Source organism: Pieris napi, chromosome 9, assembly GCF_905475465.1.
Source record: "Pieris napi chromosome 9, ilPieNapi1.2, whole genome shotgun sequence".
Lineage (NCBI taxonomy): Eukaryota > Metazoa > Arthropoda > Insecta > Lepidoptera > Pieridae > Pieris > Pieris napi.
In genome coordinates, this window is record NC_062242.1 from 11,909,653 (window position 1) to 11,932,018 (window position 22,366).

The following is a 22,366-nucleotide window of genomic DNA, read 5'->3' on the forward strand; positions in this document are numbered from 1 at the left end:
AGCCTTTTCTATCGTGTGATGCTTACGGATTTATTGTTTTATGTTAATTTTCGTCGATATATTGTGTGTGATAAATGCATACTTACTAGACATAAATTAATATAGGATGTATGTATGGCGATTGCGTTTTCTAAATAATCTTAAATAAGCGTAGTGTTATACTTTTACATGAAAATCACAAATCTGACCTGTTCGCTTCGTTTATCGCCATTTCGAGTTTTATAAATCTTTTACTATCTCGAATATTCCATAAATTGATGAAAGATTATTGTTTAGTGCCATTGCTGAATCATGTTTAAAATACAGGGTAATCTTTTTTAGTTTTAAAAATTGTTAATACTTTTTTTATTGATTTTCGCTCAGAGTTGAAATCTAGTGGCGATATACGAAGCGGCCCCACAATATAATAATGATTACATACTGTAGTATATTTATATAGCTTTGGTTTATATATTGTTTAGTGTAGTGTCGGCCGCGCCTCAGTCGACTGTGGCGTTTGTGAAAAGTTCAACTGGAAATAAATTTTATTTTTAATTCCATAATATTGTTTTTGTTAACCCTATCCATTATTATTTTAATGATTTTTCCTTTCATGTAATAGATAAGTGGTTTGAATGTTCCAAAAATAATTTTAAGTAAAGTCATGTGAATCATGAGGTGATTTCACGAGCATACGTTAAGAGATCCAATATGCACACAGTTGGGATTTTATATTGTTTTCTTAGAAGACCCTAAAAGTCAAGTCAAAATCATTTATTCATTTAGGTATCACAATGTACACTTATGAGAGTCGATAAAGAAATACATATTAAATGCTTCTAATTTATCATTTATTGCCAGTTCTCAAATCAAAGGCATAAAACGGACGAGAAGAACTGGCAATTAACTCTCCGCATCTCTTTTTAATCGCCAAGTTTTTTGTTTTACACAATGTTTGTAAAGAGCTGCAACAATTACACCATGTTCCACATGATATCTCATGATATCTTAAGTCGTATTGGTTACTAAGAGACTGGAAGCAGACAGCTGATGCGCAGGAGACAGTTGCTATGTATCGTCAGGCATCAATATGACACGGGATTAGGTCTTAGCATCAGATTGCGACCTTTCTTTGGTCTTATTGTTCATAAAAATGGAAATATTAATGTCAAAGACAGATGTTTTAGTGAACACAAACAAATAAAATACACGCAAAATATTGTAACAATTTATTTTCAACAATTATAATAATTGAGCAATACAGTCTATAACGTAATACTTTTACACTTACGACTAATTTGTTTTGATGCGTAAAGAAACAATAAATTAATAAGAAATAATAACAATAAACGTTTGTATAATATGGAACATACATAACTTGAACTTTAGAATTGCAAGATATTCTTAACGGCGTAAAGCAAAAAGTAACAAATATTTCCTTATATAAAAATAAATTACTAAAGACTTAAAACTATTATTACTAAAGGATTAAAGCTCTAAAAATATTAACAGAAAAAGTTCAACAATGATTACGCTTTAAATCTGAACATAGAAACTGGAATTAAAAGTTTTCAAATTGTTCATTACTAATACTTTGTACAATGGGTGGTAATTATAAAGCTAGGGCTACTTAAGTCTGTTTCTTTATTGGATTTCCATCCAAATCGACTTCTGTACTCGGTATCAATGGTGGTTTAAATCCGCCATACTCTATTCTTAAATTTTTAGGGGCTCTATCAGTTCTTCGTTTATCATAGTCCTGATTTTTCTCCCAAGTAAAATTATATGCTTTGGTAGGCGGTGGACCGTAATATTTCTGTTCACTTCCAATATAGTTTGTAGGGAAATAGTTCTTATCTGTGGTATTTATATAAGAGTATGTTGAAGCGTACTGGTTACCCCATAGCGTCGAATGAACGGGAATGTTTTGTTTGTATAAACTCTTTAAATACTCATCGCTAGCTTTTTGAACTTGATAATTACGTTGGGACTCGGCTTGGGCCTGCATATAATCTTGGAGCTGTTGGTTTTGCTGAAGAGTGGAAACTTTTGGAATGTACTGTATTGGATTTTGGTAACCCTTCCCATATCCATAGTAAATCGGATCAATCTGTTCAAATTGGTACGGCGTGTCTGGCTTTTGCTGGTATGGTACCTTAACTTCAACCGGGTATGGTACTCTTCTTTCAACAATTCTGTCCACCGGATACGGTACCCTTTTCTCCACAGGATAAGGTTTATCAACATATTTCGTTACTATGACAGGCTTTTCAACTATTTTCTCAACGACAGTATTTACCGGGTATGGTACTTGTACTGGAACCTTTTTCTCGACTATTCTGTCAATGTGAACTGGATAAGGCACTTTTCTCTCAACGATTCTGTCAACTGGATACGGTTTTGGCACCTGAACTTCATACGGGACCGGATGCGGTACAGGTACTTTAATGTGCTTTTCGACAATTTTTGTTACTGGTTTTTCAACTGTCACTGGTATCCGTCTCTCTACTGGGTAAGGCACAGGTACTTTCACTTCGTGGTGGACGGGATACGGTACTCTCTTTTCCACTGGATAGGGTACTGGTACCTCTTTATGAACTATTCTATCTACTGGTTTTTCAACAGGTACTGGATAGAGGACTTTTTGCTCTACTGGAAAAGGTACCGCTACAGGAGTTGGTATAGCTACAGGATGTATTACATTCTTTTCAACGACTTTCTCAACGGCATATGGTACGTGAACTGGCCTATCAACGTATACTTTATGCTCGACGGGATATGGAACTCTCACTTCAACCGGGTATGGCTTCAATACCTCTACAGGGTAAGGTTTATCGACGTATCGAGTGACCTCTACTGGTTTTTCAACAATTCTATCGTATCTCACAGGAACATGCACAGGTCTATCTACTGGTACCTCTTTTACAACTTCTACCCGTTCTGGGTATGGCACTTGCTTTTCAATATATCTGTCGACGAATTTGGTAACAGGAACTTCTTTTTCAATTATAATTGGCTGAACTATTTCATGATGATAATTTCTATTATCTTGTTGTTGGTTTGGATTTACATGAACTTCACTGTAAGCATTGCCTGATTGTTCATTATCATTAGAATTCTTCTTTGGTCTATCGTTAAAGTCTGTATTTTGATTGGGTCGTGCATTATTGGATTCTGATGATCTATATTGGTTATGTAGGACATTGCCATAATTAAAATTTCTACCCTCATCCATGTACTCGCGATGATATTCAACATCGTTTATATGAGTTATTTCAATAGGTATTGAATGTTGGATTTCTATTATTGTTCTTTCCTTTTCAGGCATGGCTGTATCTAGGATGTTTTCACTTTCAGATATGTCATGGTCTTGATAATCGGTATTATTTGATTCCAAAAGCCTCAGAGCAACCGTGATTGGTCTTAAATAGTTTTGGCTGATGGGCCTTGGAGTTATGTTAACCAAATCTTCGTCAGAAGTTTCAGCGTCTTCATCTAAGCTGTTTCTTACTCCTACCAGTTCATAACCGTCTTCCAAGTATGGAACCATTGTAGATATTAAATTGTTAACAACCTTTTGTTTAAAATTGTTTTCATCCGCATCTGAGACAATTATTGGTGATTTAAATGTTTGTTCCCCTAATTGTTTATTATTTCTTTCATTCTTTATATGTTGTGTTTTAGTATTTACAATATTTCCATACTTAGTGGAAACTGAGACATGACTTTGAGGAACAGTTCGCTGTGAGTCAAAGGTACCTTGAGATCTAACACTGAATCTTGGTTTTGCTTTAATAAGATCATCGTTTTGAGAATAGATGGCTGATGATTCTTCGGCGTGATTAATTTTTAACAAGTCGTCATTTGATATTAAGTCCTGCGTAGAAGCAACAAGCCGTGATATACCTTCTTCTTCAGTTAATGTTACGGAATTAGGTGTAGTGGATAAACTTGAATAGTACATTTTTTCATTTCTAGCATTACTTCGTGGTGATTCAACTTTAAAGTGAACTGTACCTCGATATAGAGGTTTTATTTCTTTTTCACCGAAGTTTCCGTCTACTGTAGATAAACCATTTGACAATTCTAATTTAGCGGATTCTTTATCAATATGATTCTTCTGTTTGACATCATTGTTTGAACAGTTAGAATCCTTAAATACTTGTACTACCTCTATTTGACCGTTTGGTTTGTTAACATTTTCACTATGAGACTGCTGTGTTCCTTCATTTTGATTATTATTCAGTAAGATCAAGTTGTTCTGGTCTGGAATAACACCGTTTTTATGTTGAACGTAGTTGTAGTATTCGGCTTTGGGTAAATCGTTAAAGTATATATTAGGTATTGGATTATATTGAACAAGATTTTGATCTGGTATTAATTGAAATAGTGGCGGTTGGTTAGGAGGTGCCGTGTAATGAGTTTGCAGAAGGAAAAACTCAAGAGGATTATGTTCCGCACGCAAATCAGAGGTGGCACTTGCTTCTTGAATTTCATTTGGAATTCCGGGGCTCACTTGAGAAGATATCTGAAAGTTATAATAAATATAACAATTATATTACACAGACGTGTTAATTACATTGTTTCTGCCAGAACTTGTACGTCCACTATAAATTCTATATTCTAAGCCAACCTGGGAATCTAGCTCCAGTGCTCTACGTCCTAGGGCGAAGTTTGATGTAGTGCTGTGCTGTGGGCCCTTCGTGTTGTACGCCAGCGCACCGTGGTAGCCACTACCGTCTGCTATATAGCGGACTTGTTGCTCGGACTGTAATAGGAATCTTTATTAAAGTACTAGTTCTAATATTGTTTGACGTCATTGGGACGGAACATTTGTACATATGTTTCTTTGATAAACTTTTGAGGCTCACAAAAACTGTCCAATTTAAAATAAATTAGCAGACTTTATTACACTATAATTAACAGCAATCAAAACTTAAAACGTAAAACGGAGTGTTACGATTTAACATTAATTAATTCAAATTACCATTATTCCTATTAAAAGTTTTGATTGTTTCATGTCTCCATTCTTGAATTATCGCCAATGTCGTAAATATTAAGTAGACAGTGCGGTATGTATTAATTGTATAAATTCTGGTAAATGATCCGTTACGATGCGTATATAAATTTTAATGAATTTTCCGTGATTGAAAGTTTCATTTCAGGAAGGAATATTTTTAAATATTAAAGTGTTAAACAAAAACTAACACTGATACTGTTAACACCATTACATATACCAATGGTGCTACAACCTTTTATGTCTAGGCCTCAGATTACTGTATCTGTTGCCTGACACTCACCATCTACAGTCTACACCATCTTTTTAGGCTGGTTTCCTCACGTTTCCTTCATCGTAGATGCGAGGGTTACATGCACATATAGGTAGAAAGTGCATTGGTGCACAGTCTGGGGTCGAACCCACAACTTCAGGGATAAAAGTCGCACGTTGAAACCACTAGACTAACACTATTAATAGACGCTACAAAGGCATGAGCAACACTAATATTACAATATTTCTAAAATAGCATGAAGATCAATTTAATAATCACTTCACAACTCTTCATTAGACATTATTATTAACAATTGATTTACATTTAATGCAATGTAAATTTTATATTTATTACTTAAGTTCATTGTAAGCTTGTGAATGTGAAAGATGTGTGATCCCTTTCAAATTTAAATGATATTAATTAAATTATAAAGATAACAAATATATAAACCGATTTTAAGTTAAATTTCCGTGGTTAAATCTTATGTTCATAACTGTATATGTTTTATAAACTATTCTAGTTAAGGGTTTTACTGACCTCAGGAAGTCTGACATAGTAATGTCCAACAGAACCTGGGCCTTGTTCTCGCATTTGCCAGCCCCATTCTGCGTATCCATTGCGGCCTGAAGTCTACAAAAATAAATTAATTTAGTCGACAGTCTATAAAACTTGGCTATTAATGTACTAAAAACTATTTTTTAAAGCAAACAGGATTGAGACTAGTCTAATACGATCTCTTACAAAGCCAGAGGGCTCGCGTAGCCGGCCTTTTAAGAATTGGTACACTCTTTTCTTGAAGGACCCTATCGGAAATACTTCAGTGGGTTGATGGTTCCACATAGTGGTGGTGCGCGGTAAAAACTGCCTTAATAAACGTCACTTGTGGAACGACGGACGTCAAGTAGTGGAATTTCGTATTCTGCTTCGATGTCCGATGATGAAACTCAGCTACAGGTATTAATCTGAACAACTCCTCTTAAAACTCTCCATGGTAAATGCGGTAGAAGATGCAGGGAGACCCCACATCTCTACGCAAAGCGATCTAGCCGGTCGGAATGGTTGTCGACGATTCGAACCGCACTTCGTTGAATACGGTCAAATAACAGTAGCAGTGATGTTGTGTAAAATAATAAATTTAGACATAGACATAACATTCATTCTATCAAAAACACAGACACATAATAACAATAATCAAAGAAAAAATATAATGAGAGAAAAAAATGTTTTTTTCCCTTTCGGTTCGTTTCAAGTGCGTGTGTGCTGTGGTTGTAATTGGCCCTGGCTCAGCATTATGCTGAGGAGCAGACTGTTCCACAGCGCTGGTCATTCTGCCAGAGACCACAGCTAGTTTGCGCCTCAGTCGCAAAAAAATAAAAACAATGTAATAACACTAATACTAAGTAGAAAAAAAAATATGCATAAATAAGTTTCGATATATTGTAAAAACATAAATAATTAGGACAGAACATCAATCGTAATATCGCGTAAACGTAAGCTTTATCGTTGCGAGAATCACCTCAATAAAACTTTACATCTTAACTCAAAAAGCTGAAACTCAAAACATCTCGTAAATAAATAAGTGGGCTAGACAATTCGATAGCTACATTATATAAGCTTTATCTAGTTCATTTAATATGACGCAACATCGAAAGCACGTCAATTAATCTTCCACAAAATTGTTACATGTGATACATTCCGTAATTATGTTTTTATTTCATCAATTTGTGCCACGCCTTTCATTTCAAGTGGAATACTATCAATCGCGAGTATTATGTATGGTAACGATGATTACAAAGAGCAGTGTTGGCTTAGTGGCTTAAGCGTGCGACTCTCATCCCTGAGGTCGTAGGTTCAATCCCCAGTTGTGCACCAATGGACTTTGTTTGTATGTCCGCATTTAACATTCGCTCGAACGGTGAACGGTGAGGAATCCGACATGTCTTAGACCCAAAAAACGTTGACGGCGTGTGTTAGTCACTGGAGGCTGATGACCTTCTTGCCTATTAGATTTAAAAATGATCATGAAACAGATTCATAAATCTGAGGCCTAGACCACAAAAAAGTTGTAGCGCCAGTGATTTTTTTAATGATGATTACATAGATAGTAGATTTTACTTAAAGCAGAAATTCGTATGTTAATTGATAAATCTCTTGGGACGATTATAATAAATTGTTCCAAGATTCAAGTCAAGGACTACATTCTTTAGAAGTTCATTTCTATCTTATGCAAAATCCAGACAGCCTAGGTTATTGACCCTGAGCTAATGCGTTTGTATCCAGTTGTGCGTTATTAACATGATCATAAAATAATCAGAGTTTTATAATTGGGATAATTTTTGAAACAATAGGTCGTCACTGATAAGATACATTCAATTGACAATCTTAATATATATAAATTACGTGTCACATTGTTTGTCCGCTATGGACTCCTAAACTACCTAACCGATATCAATCAAATTTGCACACCGTGTGCAGTTTGATCCAACTTAAAAGATAGGATAGTTTACATCTCAATTTATACCCACAATATTATTTTATTGCAAATATTTGTTTATTATTTGATACAATTCTAACAGATGGCGCTGTGTTAAAAGTACCAACGTTTCAAATAAGCTACAATTAAATGGCATTACCACCAAAAAAGCATGGTGGTCCCCATGACTGGTGTTCTCCTACCGTTTCCCTTGAATAGGTTACTACTATGTAATATAACTAAAACCTTAGCCACAGCAACGCTTGGCCGGTTTGCTAGTAGTATATTAAAGAAATAAAGAAAAAACTTTATTAAACACAATAACAGGGTATTAAGGTAGTAGAAAGTGCACTAGGATTCTCTGTATAAGGCGGAAGAATTTTAGTGTGATAATTTTTGGAAATAAAATTAGCAAAGTGATTGTTAATGAAAGTAAGAAATAAAAAAATAAAATTTTTCATTCTCTGTATTGTGGGTAGCCAGTTTCTTCCTTTTGACATGTCAACTGTATTTTACTTTATGATCTACATAACACATATTTATATTGAAACTTTTTTTGTATAATACGAATATTTTCTGTAATAGCATGAGACAGGTTGATAAGATATTGTTTGAGATTTTTAGTGAATGTAATGTGACTTTTGGAATGTTAGTGATAATTTTGTTTTTAAGAAAGTGGAAGATGAAAGGGTCTGTGAAAAAAAGCGTTGGGCGAAGAAAGTGCGTTTATAAATTCAAAGGTGTCTAATAATTTTCATTTTTACCTTTAAAGCTTACGCCTTGTCACTTACAGCTTTTGAGCCAGAATCAATATATATCAACTTGTTTCTGAATAAAATAATTTTTAAGAATAAGAAAAGTAAATCACGTAATAACAAGTTGCGGAATGTAACTTTCGTAATGTTAGACCACTTTTACTGACTCCATTCGTATAAGGGCTAACTTCCTGCAATATTTGTTGCTACTGAATCATTTATTAAGATATAACTATATGTTCATAGAGCAAGAGATGGCAGCAGATATAAAGAGAATAGGAGACACAACATGGACAAGAAGAGCTAACATTAGAAAAGAATGGAAGCAGCTGGAAGAGGCCTATGTGCCACAGGACATGCTCATCAGCAAACCCGGCACATCTGATTAGATTAAGTTAGGTTATGTTAAAACATTTATACTGGGTGTCAGCAATAATTGCTTAATAATAATAATAATATGTTCCTAAGTAGGTACAATACATGATATCCCGCTAAAGGCTAAGGTCTTCAAATATGTTTTATATCTATTCTATGTAAGATTTCATCAATAACTATAAAATAAAAATATTTTAAACATATCTAAGATGTGGTATTAAAATGTGGTTTTTCGAAATAAATAGAACGTAAAAAATGTGATAAATTAATTTAACCTAAAAAAGATTCCACAATTAAAAACGTATCTAAAACGTAATTATAACTCAATCGGTAATGTGTTCACGACCTTTTGTTATGGGACTTCAATGTAATCAAGTTTCAATCATTCTTTCCTAGGAAAGTAAAAGGTTTTTAATCAACAAATGTGGACGCTTGCCTATCTAAATTATATTGATTAAACCAAAGAACGATGTTGTTTTAAGATACGATCTAATCAAATAAATGCCCTTTATTATTTAAGTGTACCAGCTCCATAACACGTCGAAACTTTCACTTGAGCTTTACCGAGCTTTATATAAGCTTTATTAAACTTCCTGTAATTCAATTCTTATTACTACTCATGTTTTTAGACTACAAATATCGTGAGTTGATGTTAGTACGTCGTAGTATATTTATAAATAGTTCAAAATACCTAATACATCGAACTACAAACAGAATTCCTCATAAGGTTTCTTTGATCACGGTTTTAACTACACTCCGTAAGACAGAAAACAATTCAAAAGGCAGATATATCAAAAATTAGCCGTACTGTCGTTTTACCATCTCTAGAGTTTTATGAAAAATATAACTATGCAGGCACTTCTTTCTCAAAGAGAAGCTTCATCAACCAGAAGGACCGATCAAATGTCCACAAACTGTATACTGTAATAAGAGAGGCGCTGGACAGAAACCGGTGGAAACAGATAATCCGCTGTTTCCTTGCTAACCACGACGCTCAGACATTAGCTACCGACTGAAGACTTAATATTCTAAATAAAACTCTATTAAATCAAGTATATAGATATTTTTGTATCGTTCCGTTTACATACTACATCTAAATTTAATATTATTGTATTTTCTAATATAAGATATTGGATAACACGACAATCAGAAACTTAGGTGACATTTAATATTGTTTGTTTTTTGAAGTTGAAAATAAATATACAGCTATACAATCCCTAAGGGCCACTTAACCAGTTCGAGTTTGTTATATAAACAAAAGTAAAAGTAGATCTATTGTATGACATTTATTTTAAATTTTAAACTCGAATTAACGTACTCCTAAAGATTCAACAATAAGTTAACAATAATTTAGTTAGACATTTGACGCTAATTCAATATTTTTGATTTATTTACCAATGATTAATATACACAATGTTTTTCATTTCATATGTTTAATCAATTCATGAGCTTACGAAAAAAGACTGTGAAAACTTCTTAAGTTAAATAAGTCCAATGAATTTTTCGAAATATTTTTTACATTTTATTCATTTTCCTATTTTAAGTATATAAAAAAATAACACATGGAAAAGATAACACACATCTGAGGCCAAAACCCAAACGTAGCGCCGCTGGATAAAAAAAAAACAAAGACTATCTTACATAATTTGCAAGTTACATAATTCGGAAGGGATTATACAATGACAATAGATGACTTATATCCGATATAGGAATGTGTTCAATGATAGCTAAGCTATCAGCAAGATTTTTACTAAGACATAATCAGTAAGATACATTCGTTTAGATTTCAAAACGTTTAGATTTTGTTCAAGGAATCAAACTTATTTTTATTCGAGTTGTATTAATAGAATAAATCTCCTAGTTGGTTCACATAACCTGATATTCTGGCTCCAACTCAGGTTTAATAATAACTGTTTCGAGTTGATAGGTACATAAGGCTGGTGATCTACTTTGAAAAAGCCTAAAAAGAAGCCTACTGATGATGAAAACTATATATATTAAATGCTCTAATTGTACATTAATGTACTCCCAGTTCTCAAATCAAGGGCGTAGAACGGAAGAGAAGAAGTGGCAATAAACTCTCCGCCACTCATTTTAATCGTCAAGTTTTTTGTTTTACACAACGTTTGAATGGAGCTGATTTTGATGAAATTTTTTGTGTGTTCAAGTGTTGTAGAGAATGATAATGATAATAATGTAATTAATAGATATTTTTTTTGTATGTAAGACATGTGTAAAGTACAACGTCTGTCGGATCCGTTACTTTACATATATATCTCCAAATATTATAGCTTATTCTATACACAATCCGTACGTGTTACATTTCCTGCCTCTTAAACAATAGCTTACATCAATCATCAAAAGAATGGTGTTCATTTAGTATTTCATTTAGAAACCGTGTCACTAATTTGTTGAACAATTAATTTCTTTGCGTTGTTTAGATAATAGGTATGTTGCGTCATTGCAGCATCTGTATTAAATAAAAAATGCTATGCATCTGTAGCGGTTTATGTATACATGCGACATGTTAAGGAACATTACCTTACTTTAAGTTATATAATCACTAGCTGACCCGGCAAACGTTGTTTTGCAATATATATTATTTCTAGGAAACATTTTTTTAGTTAATAAAAATAACTATCTATATAATAAAAAATAGGGGTTGATCGTAGAGAGGTGAACATTAAGGGTTGTATGTATTTTAGTATGCTGTATCATAAAAAAATAAAAACATTTTTTTTTAATATAGACCCCTAAATAAAGATTTAGGGGTGGATCAACCTTAACATTTAGGGGTTTGAAAGATACATAGTAACCGATTCTCAGACTAACTGAATATGCATAAAACATCTCATAAGAATAGGTCGAGCCGTTTCGGATAAGTATGAGAACGAACATTGTGACACGAGAATTTTATATATTATGTATTAGATATAACATTTTTTTTTATAAAACAGGGCACAAATGGGCTCATCTGATGTTAAGTGATACTAGCACCCATGGACACTCTCAATGCCAGACGAGTGCGTTGCCGGGCTTTTAAGAATTGGTACGCTCGTTACTTGAAGGACCCTTTATCGAATTGGTTCGGGAATAGTGGGCAGCTGGTTCCACATAGTGGTGACGCGCGGCAAAAACTGCCTTAGAAAACGCTCAGTTGTGGAACGACAGACGTCGTGGTGATACGGGTGGAAATTTAAGTAAATAAGAAATAAATATATAAAATACCTTTTGATTATTCGCATGTGCTAGAGTCAGTAGTGCTAGAGTTGTAACCACACCGAGCCACTGAAAATGTTAGAAAATAATTAATATCATCAATTAAATTTAACATATTATAATGAATACTATAGAATTGGTAGTAAACAGTTATCCAGCTTTTTGTTGATAAGGTTTGAATGTAAGAGCTGTTTTCTCTTATGCTAATATATAGATATAAGTATGTAGTATTACTTTAAAAATATTTGTAATAATTTGACATTGCGTTATGTATCAGACTAAAAATAGGTTATCTTGTTTCTTTATACAACAGACTTCAACGCGCAAATAATAATAATTATTGCTACGATTACTTGAATCATTTTAAAAAGTTTTCTATAACTTTAGAACTTTTTCAGCAATGTAGTTTATGGTTGTTTAAGTGAGATTCTGTGATATTAGAGGAACTAGTGATGGTGTTTTGTGCGTTAATCTGTGTATTTTCCCGCGTTTTTCGTGCAAATATATTGATTATTTTTAAATAAACTGTTGAAGATATTTACGGCTTTACTATCCGAAACTCCAGCTCGTATATTATAAAATGGATAATGAACCACAACTTTAAAAGAATATTTAAAATAATGTATTCTAATTCGGAATATATTTAATAATAATAATTCATTTGTCAGCGCATTAAAAACTATTGAAATTTGACTTACCATGTTTTTCACTACCGAAAATGTCTCATAGGGTAGCGTTGCAAAATACCTGAAAAGAAAAACAATTAATTAATATAATAATCCATTTATATAAATTAATAATTCGAAACCTACACATAACATTCAAATATGCAGTTTCCAATTTTCTTAACCTACATAGTAATAATAAAAATTATTAAAAACAAAATTAAAACAAATTAAAAAGTTCGGTCCCTGTGGTAGTGTACCTTTAACGCTGGCAGTATTTTCTCGCTGTATTGCGATACTTATTCGTTGAGCGAGGAAAGCACCAGCCCTGGGTTACCGGTACTATCTACTAGGTACCTCTAGGCCCCAAGTCCCAACTTAAATATTTAATTAGCGCCTGTGCACTTGAACCCAAGGTACAAGAGTCTCTACTCCAAAGGGAACAAAATGTAAATTTATTTAATTTTATGTAAATTGATATTATATATTGATTTTTATATGATTTCAATGAATGTCAAAGTAAAAACAGTTACTTGATAGTATAACACGAAATACTGAAACTATCTTAACGTTCGAAGATCTTTTTTGTACACACGTTTTAGGATGAAGAAATTTATTTCCTATTTACAGAAATTTACATTTCTCCATTTCTTGTAACAGAACCTAGACCTAAGTTACGGTTGATTAACTAAATATTGAATATCTAGACTAGAAAGTGTTGTAGTCTGTTTATCTAGAATGTTAAATTTCTCTTGTATTTTATATGAAAATAAATTGATATTTTACCACATCTGAAGTATCACATGAAATCGCTTCTGCTGAATTAACAATGTTTAATTTTATTAAGGTTCAAATTAAGAGTGTAAAAACTAATTTTACAAAGATTTCTAGGTGTATTTTTAATAAGCAGTTTTGGGTTTCGGGTTCGATTCGCGGTTGGAGCGCAGATGATTAAGTTTGCATTTATTCTACACTACTTGTAGATACCATATTAAACAGTACAACTAAGGTAGCAGATGTTACAATAAAAATAAATAAAATTAAGTGGAAATGGGCGGGGCAGATGGCCAAGAGGAAAAGAAAAGTGGAGCAAGAAATTACTAGACTATTTCCCAAGGTACAATAAACGAACAATAGGATGACAACTTGGAAGGTGGTTAGACCAAATTAAAGAAACAGCAGGTGGTACATGGCCGAGAGTGGAACAGGAATGGTGGAATTTGGAGGAGGCCTTTGCCAAAAAAGGGCACACAGATAGCTAAAAAGAAAGTATTCGAAATAAAGGGCTATTATTATTATTACTGGTAGGTATTAATTACACAAGCAATCTTCGATTAATGAATACAGTGAAATTTCAATAGCAACTGCCAAAAATATTTTTTTATATATTACATAGACTTAGTTTTTATCCTAGCAAAATCAAAATCAAATTCGGTTCGTCGGAAAGCGAAATATGTATATTACCTATTAGGCCTATTTAGTATAAGCCAAGAAAATCGAAACAAATTACAATTTTCGTCAAATTGGCTCCGCTTTTCTATAATTACGTTGATTAACGGTCGTTTCACCAGTTTTACTGTTTTAATTATTTTAATCAAATTCGTTATCTATAATAATGTAGGCTTTTATAATAAGAGATAATTACTTTATGTTACGAATTTCCTTCCCATCTTCGTTGCTTTTTTGTTTTTGAACAGATGTGTGGCCACAATCCCACCTGATGTGAAGTGAGATGCCTATTGGAGGGCATTCCAGTCGGGCTTATTTAGCCGCTTGAATGAACCCATGTTATACTCCTTGGGAAAGAATAAAAGGGGCATGGAGTTCCAATCTTTTGGGATTTTCAAAGGGAAACGACACTTGGGGATGTCAACAATAAAGGGGTGATATTCAAGCGTGTTTCTGGTTTCTAGTTTGAATGGGGATAACGGAATCAGGTTGTGTAGTTCCAAGGAGCATTCTTCGAAGTACAATCTATGACTCGATCTCTACTCTGAAAGGCAGGCTGGACGGTGATGGCTTAAGAGTTGAGATTCGACGAGTAAATCGTTGTCTATAGTTTTCTTAGCCTATCGCCGCCACTTAATAGCATCTGGATAACATTTGGCAGCACCCAGAGACTACTGCAGTAGTGCAGTGTGGAGCACCAACGGATTTGATCTTGATAAAGATTGAGAAGCGGTTCCAGTGTGAAGAACTGTTGGAGTTTTGCCAAAATACCAAGGTTTTGCCTGCCATCTGGGAGGAATTGAATGAATGAAACGCAAAATAAAATGACAGAGAGAGAGAAGAGAGAGAGAGAGAGGACAAATACCTGTTGTAGCGTTAATTATGGGAACTCCAGTTCAGACTGCCCTCAAAACATTGAAGAAACTGCGACCAACGCGAAGAGTAATACAAAATGATTGCATACTAGGAACAAGTGTCTTATGTCATACACTTAACGTCTTCGTAATCCTTAATGTAATGCGCAAGAGTTGATCGTAAAAGGTATTAGAGAAATCAATTAAATTATTCGCTCTCGTGATGTAATATATACATAAACGTACAATGCACTCAATAAAATGTTAACGTAATTAATATATTGTTTGTAATTATAAAATTTATTCAGTGATAATAAACGGCTCAAATACACGAATCTTTCCTCCAACTTTGATTTTGTTCACATTGGACTAGAGACTCTTGGGCCGTGGATTTCAAGTGCATAGGCGCTTATTAACGATTTAAGTTGGCGCCTGGTGCTAGCAGTGACCCGAGAGCTGGTACTTTCCTCGCTCAACGATAAGTATAGCAATGCAAAGAGGTTATGCCAGCATTAAAGATACTCAGGGACCAAACCTTTTAAATTTATTTTAGTTTTCTTTTATTTTAACGATTATTATTATTATTACTATGTAGCTTAAGAATATTGTATACATTGTATATTTTGGTGTTGGAAATAAATATTTAATTATTAGATTCAGTGATTACCTAACTCGCATAGCATTAAATAATTAATTAATCAGCATTTAATATGTATTTCTTTATAGACGTTCATAAGTGTACCTGGTGTTACCTAATTGAATAAATGATTTTGAATTTGAATAAATTTATTTCATAGTCATATACCTACTGTCGAATATGTTTAGAAATGGAAATAACATACACGTATTTATATATACCGATTCAAAACTTGTGAACGTGTTTAACACAAACATAAATATTTTTTTACATTTATCTCAAAATTTTTGCAACCATTCCATGAATTTATATAATTAGACATAAAATATAGGCCCTTCAAGCATAAATGCACATAATATTTAAAAGGTACGCAACTAATGACATCTCCACATCTTATGCAATTTACAATTATGACCTGCGGGTAATTTAAGTGAACGGTAATTTCATAGTGAAGGTTCTATATAAAACACCAGAAGCGCTAAAACCTTTTTAGGTCTGGGCCTCAGATTTCTGTATCTGTTTCATGATCATTTGTCATGGAAAGTACATAGGTGCTAAACCGGGATCGAACTAACGACCATAGGAATAAGAGCCGCACGCTGAAGCCACTAGGCCGACACTGCTCAGGTTTTATATAGATTATAAAACCTTATTAAAATTAATTCATAGATTTTTATGCGGGGCCTCTGTTAGCATCATTCAAATACCTACTTAAAACTGTTTTAAACTATAAGATATATAATTGTGGTATTTATGTATTAAATAAGTGTAATATAGTTTGTACGATCCATGGCTGTACATTTTGCTCACTCAGGCTTTCTTAGTATTACAAGCGTGGCGATTTCCTAAATCGTCGGAGTTACGTCCCGAGAGTATAGCCAGACGTAGGCACTCTCTTCAACTGTTACCTTGCGTTTCATTCATTCGTTACATAGCAATTAACATTTCATTATATTCTTAATAACGTAACTTTATACAACTGTTGTACGCGAGTGATTCATATTGAGTAAAAGTAAAATCCTCTATTATTTAAAGACATCGGTCATCGGGACCGAGGAACCGTGCATAATATAAACTCAATGCTACCAGTACGAACTATATATTATGATAACTGGAAAAACGGCAAATCTGATGAATTTTTGACGTCATACTTTTTTAACAGAACAGGGGCAGAAGGCTCACCAGTGATACTCTCAATGCAAGAGTGCTCTGCAGTGCGTTGTCTATATTATCTTGAAGGACTCTAAGTCGAATTGGTTCGAAAATACCCCTAGAATAAAGGCAGCTCCCTGCTAAATTAATTAAAGTTATACTAAATATATAACTTTGATCTTAGTTTTGACATAACAGAAGCATACCACAACACACAATCCAAATCTAGACAAAGCCAAATCACTCTCACTTTTACACACATTACACAATCTCACAACACGGCTGAATTAGGTATTAGTTAAATGAATTGAATATTTTTACCCTTTGTGAATATTTGAACCTTGTTGTATATATTATGTATTCCATCTTTGGCTATATATGTTGTTTTTATTATATATAATTTGTGTTAGCTGCAGAATTACGAGATAAATAACTTCGGGTGTTGATTTCAAGAAACATAAAGATTGATACTATCAATAAATCAAGAAGTATGTCAAAGTATCGACGCAATTAGATATAACAAAATACGACACAAAATCGAAAAAAGACAATTACACGCACGCAAACCTCGGAAGAGACGTGTGTAATGTTGCGAACACGATAGATTGCTTCCGGATTTATACAGGGTGTCCCGAAATCTTATATTTAATAAAAATTAATAATATACGAGTGGCGCTACAACCTTTTTAGGTCTAGGCCTCAGCTTTATGTATCTGCTTCATTCGTAGTCAATCTAACAGGCAAGTAGGTGATCAGCCTGTGAGTGACACGCCGTCGACTTTTGGGTCTAATGTAATGGTTTTCGCACGATGTTTTCCTTCACCGGTAGAGCAAATGTTAAATGCGCACATAGAAAGAAAGTCCATTGGCGTACAGAAGGGGATCGAGTCTAGGAGTTACGACCTCAGGGTTGAGAGTCGCACGCTGAAGCCACTAGGCCAACACTGCTTATTTTAAATAGAATATTATGGATGGAATCACGTGAAACAAAATGTCTTTATTGATATCGGCATTGCTATTAGCACAGCGTATAGGCTTTGAAATAATTGCACCTAAGTTTAATATATTATTAATAAAATAATTATATAGAGAGTTTTTCAGAAGTCTATACTTCTACTACTGTGAAAAACCGCGTTCAACTGAAAAACTAACTATTTAACTTTTCAATAATAGTATACATGAATAATATATGATTTTTTTTGTATTTAGTAGCCAACAGCATTTATAAAAAATACAAAAAATAATGGCCTACCCCAGTAAAATATATTTATTATAAATAAATCTCTGCGTAATGAATTAAATTTTACTTAAAAATTTAATAATTCATGAAATGTCTCTAGAGTCTTGACTTGGAGTGTTTTAATATATTTCATAAAGTATATATAGTATGGGTTCATTATTTACTTGTATGTAAGATTGAGGCAATTTTCAAAGACAGATAAGAAATAAATAATACATAATCATTGCTATTATTATCTAATATTAATATGTGATGATGTATGATTTTAAAACAATATATATTTCTGTTATCTTTACTCTGATTCAAGATATATCTATACATGCCTAAGCGTTGCTAAAACTATATTTATAACACCATATAAGTTAATTTGTCTTTGAGCTGTGAATGTATTATATAATCTGTCATCACTTGGATATTATCATATTTCATTGTTGCTATATAAGTCGGAATGCACTTTCAATACGATACCAAGAAATTAGATTTAAAATTTTATTTAAATTGTAAATAATTAAGTTAAACTACGAATCATGAAAAATCTTTCAATATAACAATTTTATGTCTTATTTATTTATTTTCAAAGTGACAAGATATTAGATATATTATATTATAAGTGTATAAGGTAATTTGGTGTGAATGTATGAAAATGGGTAAATAAGTCTCTTTAAATAGCTTTGGATAATCTTAATTCTGAGTCCGAATTTATACGTCTAAGGTAAGGAACTAGACTACTAGAACTGGAACTCTCTGTAACTGAACTTCTAAGGCTGGATTGGTTGAATGTATATTTACAATTAGTTCTTTTTTATTATAATATCAGTTATATTATTTGCGTAAATAAAAAATAGTTTTTAAACATCTAAAGCTTTGGCCTATGTAACTTAATATTTTTAAGAGGAAAGATTGAGAAAATATTAACGAAAAAAAAAAACTTCTAAATCCCTAAGATATATTACTTTCCAAAATATTTATAAGTCTAAGAAAATACTTACAAAATTTAAAAACGAAACGCACAGGCTTTAATTTTACGAATAAAATTAAATCTACACACGTTTTTCACTCAACTACTGCGGGCTATCTGTGGTAGGGCACGTGAACAACTGCTAGTTCATTAAGTTGTTAGAACTTCCCTTTCCATTGGGCTAAGTGAGAGTTCGAAATGAATACGTCGAGATTATCTTTCAATAATCTATATTAATACTATATTTAGATTGCTTTGCCGTTTGTTAACCACCAAACATAAGTGATTGTTCATATCGCTATGGGAATAAAGTCGTTAAATCAAAATCAATGAAGGTAATGTCAACTAAGATATAAATACAAAGATGTATTTCAAATAAAAGATTTTTTTTTTCGATTCGAGATTTAAACACTGTTGATTTACATATTTTAAATAGTGATTTATCTAATGTACTGAAGAGCTAAAGCGTTTTGCGATTAAATAAACTTTACAATAGTAGCAGGTATGAAAAATTCATGAAATTTAGACTAGTATAAGTATATAAAAATTTCCTGACTTTGGCACTATAATCGGTAATATAATATGTGTGTGAAACTACATCTCTTTATGTGGTTAGACACATAATCGTTCAGTTTGAAATATATACTACTATATATATGAAATATATAGTACTTTGGACTGTTTCTTAGAATAAATATGTTTTCCAAGTGTAATACAATCCACAGTTAAGTTCCCCTAAAATTAAAATATATCTTAATATTTATATATTTACATATATATATCTAATGTAAACAGAAGTTCGATGTGATCCGCGGCAATCTATTTTGGTGACAATTTTGTTTCTTTGATTTTTGTTAAATGTTGTAATGTCAATTTTAGAACGATTCGTGTCTTTATATGGAAATAAGTGGTCAGTCTGGAAAGGATCAAGGGGAAGAAAGAGAAGAAGGCGCCCTAGAATAAGGTGGATAGAAGATATGAAAGCATTAGCGGGAAGCGAATGGAGAAAGAAAGGCGAATAGAGAAATTGGGAAAAAGCTAGAGGAGGTCTTTACCCGTGGTGTCCGATTAATGTTAATGTTAGGAGAGGTTAGTATAAAAAAATATATCTAACAAATTTAAATTGAATATTGTTCACATTTGTAAAGATTGGAAATAAACGAGCATTATTATTAATTGGTCAGTCAGTGGCCAATCGTAATAATTATTCTACGACTCGAAACATCCGGGTTACGTTCGAGTATGCACTAGGTGTATACAAATTTAATATAACTCAAATAATGACGACATAAGTAATGTTGTCAAACCACAAAGAGCAACAAAAATAAACGCATCTTGAGCTTTCCAAAACAAGTTTGATTTTAGGCAAATAGAGCACATTAAATTATAGAACTAGTTACATTTGATTTCACTAAATAAACAAAATAATCTATGGCATAACATGACGTCATCTCGAATTTACGCGGGAAAGACATTTTTTCTTTTACAACACAATGAGGTTTTATGGTGTTATAGTTTAAAAATTTAACATAAACTTGTGAATCTAAGGCGATTTAATTTACTATTCTCTCAGTATATTCACTTGTGGGAAAAAACGATATTTAAATAAATAAAAAACTTTTTTTAAACAGTGTAAGCAACGCGTCACCAAATGCCGGCTATATAATATATTTTTCTCTGTAAGCAATACGGTGAAGAAAGAAACCATCACACGAGACGTAGGTCAGGCACAGAAGGCTATCTAACAGTATTAGATTACTTTTAGCATTTTATATATCTTATTACCGGACGTTTCAAAATGAAAGACTATTTCCGCGCAATGTTCGGCTGATCTTTGACCTTTCTTCGATCAATTAAAATTACAAGCGGAAACAGGCTGACAGTGTACAATTCGAAACATATTATCAGACACGCCCAAATAAGGTCGTAGTCAGACAGAGCGATACGCGATATAAAGCAAACAGGGAACTTAGTCAAGAAGCCTTAATAGTGGTGTATGTAGAAAGTCGAAAACTAAATTTGTATGAAAATGACAGGTCGTGTCGACAAATTTTGACTGTCGAATTCAAGTCTGAAGTCTGTGTCGGGTCAATATCTTGGACATAGATATAATATGTAAAGATACTAATTAACTTTACTTCCTATGATTTGTTAACAGACCTCAAAAAAAGAACTTATCTTTGGAGCTTATTGTTGGAATTTGATAACATGTGAGTTTGATAATTTAGGCACAAGCCACACGTGTTAAAAATAACACGTGTCCTGAATTTCGTAAGTACTTATATGTTTTCTCCAACAATTTCTTGAAAACTAAAAGTCTTCTAGAAAGTATCAAAATAAAGTACAAGGACTAACTTAGAGAACAATCTCCAACTATCAACTTCGGTTCAGTTCATTTCGAGGGTATCTTTCTTTTCTAAAACTTTAATTATTTTTTGATAAAAATACTTAGACGCGTTTCCGCAGCAAAAATCTGTTGGATGTGTTCCAATGAAGGTCTCCCCGAGACTCCTACATAATTAGTATAATCAAAAAACTGCGACAACATTTAAAGCCCAACCCATTACGTCTTACTATATGGCATCCTTTCTTTTTTTAAATGGAATCTCGCTGTTGGCCTTAAGGGCCTTTACAGCTCAGCTCAGGCTGCTTTCGCGAGCATAGCTCGACCGGTATATATGGCATGAGGCATCCATCCTTACTATCTTTAATGTACCAAATATTATTTAAATATATATACGTATATGAGGTAGCCGTCTTTGGAACCATAGCCTTATAATCATTTATGACATAACAGTATACAGTGGTTTTGCTCACATTTTACTTTCATTAAACGTCGCAAATGCGTTAAACTCGTAAATGTTACGTTATGAACACACGGAAACTGTACGTAAAGTATTGGAATCGTATAAGTTTTTTTTTACCTTATTTTTTTCAAATTTAGTAAATACACGATTTTTCTAAGAAAAAACTGTGATGGTTAGCCTAAATTATTTTATTTACACAGTCACAAGATATTATTCATAAAAAAACAACTTTGACTTTCACCCTTACCGTAACGCGAATGACTCCGCATACTTTGCATAAGCTTATGCAGCTTTGGGTTCTGAGCCTGAATCAAACAAACACCGGTAGGTGACAGTAAAATATAAATGTGGTATGAAAAATTAGTGTTCTTGTTGAAAGATACTCAAAAGATACACTCTAATTTATAAACAATAATAGGTGGCTTGACTTTGGAATAAATACTTACAATAGTAACTCTATGGGAAGTGAGTATCTGTTTACTTTGTCTTAGTCGAGACTATGACTGTCAACGTCAAATGTCGCTGTCAAGTGT

General features: G+C 33.0%; 1 protein-coding gene across 1 annotated transcript; it reads right to left on the reverse strand.

Annotated features, from left to right (window-relative positions):
- Nucleotides 1-1,193: 1,193 nt before the first annotated feature.
- On the reverse strand, nucleotides 1,194-19,162 carry LOC125052692. The gene is made up of 6 exons (XM_047653674.1): nucleotides 19,058-19,162; nucleotides 12,770-12,818; nucleotides 12,081-12,140; nucleotides 5,787-5,879; nucleotides 4,613-4,747; nucleotides 1,194-4,507 (listed from the first exon to the last, which is right to left on the reverse strand). Exons 2-6 carry the CDS (start codon nucleotides 12,770-12,772, stop codon nucleotides 1,610-1,612), a joined length of 3,189 nt encoding a protein of 1,062 aa, XP_047509630.1. The 5' UTR covers nucleotides 12,773-12,818; nucleotides 19,058-19,162; the 3' UTR covers nucleotides 1,194-1,609.
- Between the last annotated feature and the right edge of the window lie 3,204 nt (nucleotides 19,163-22,366).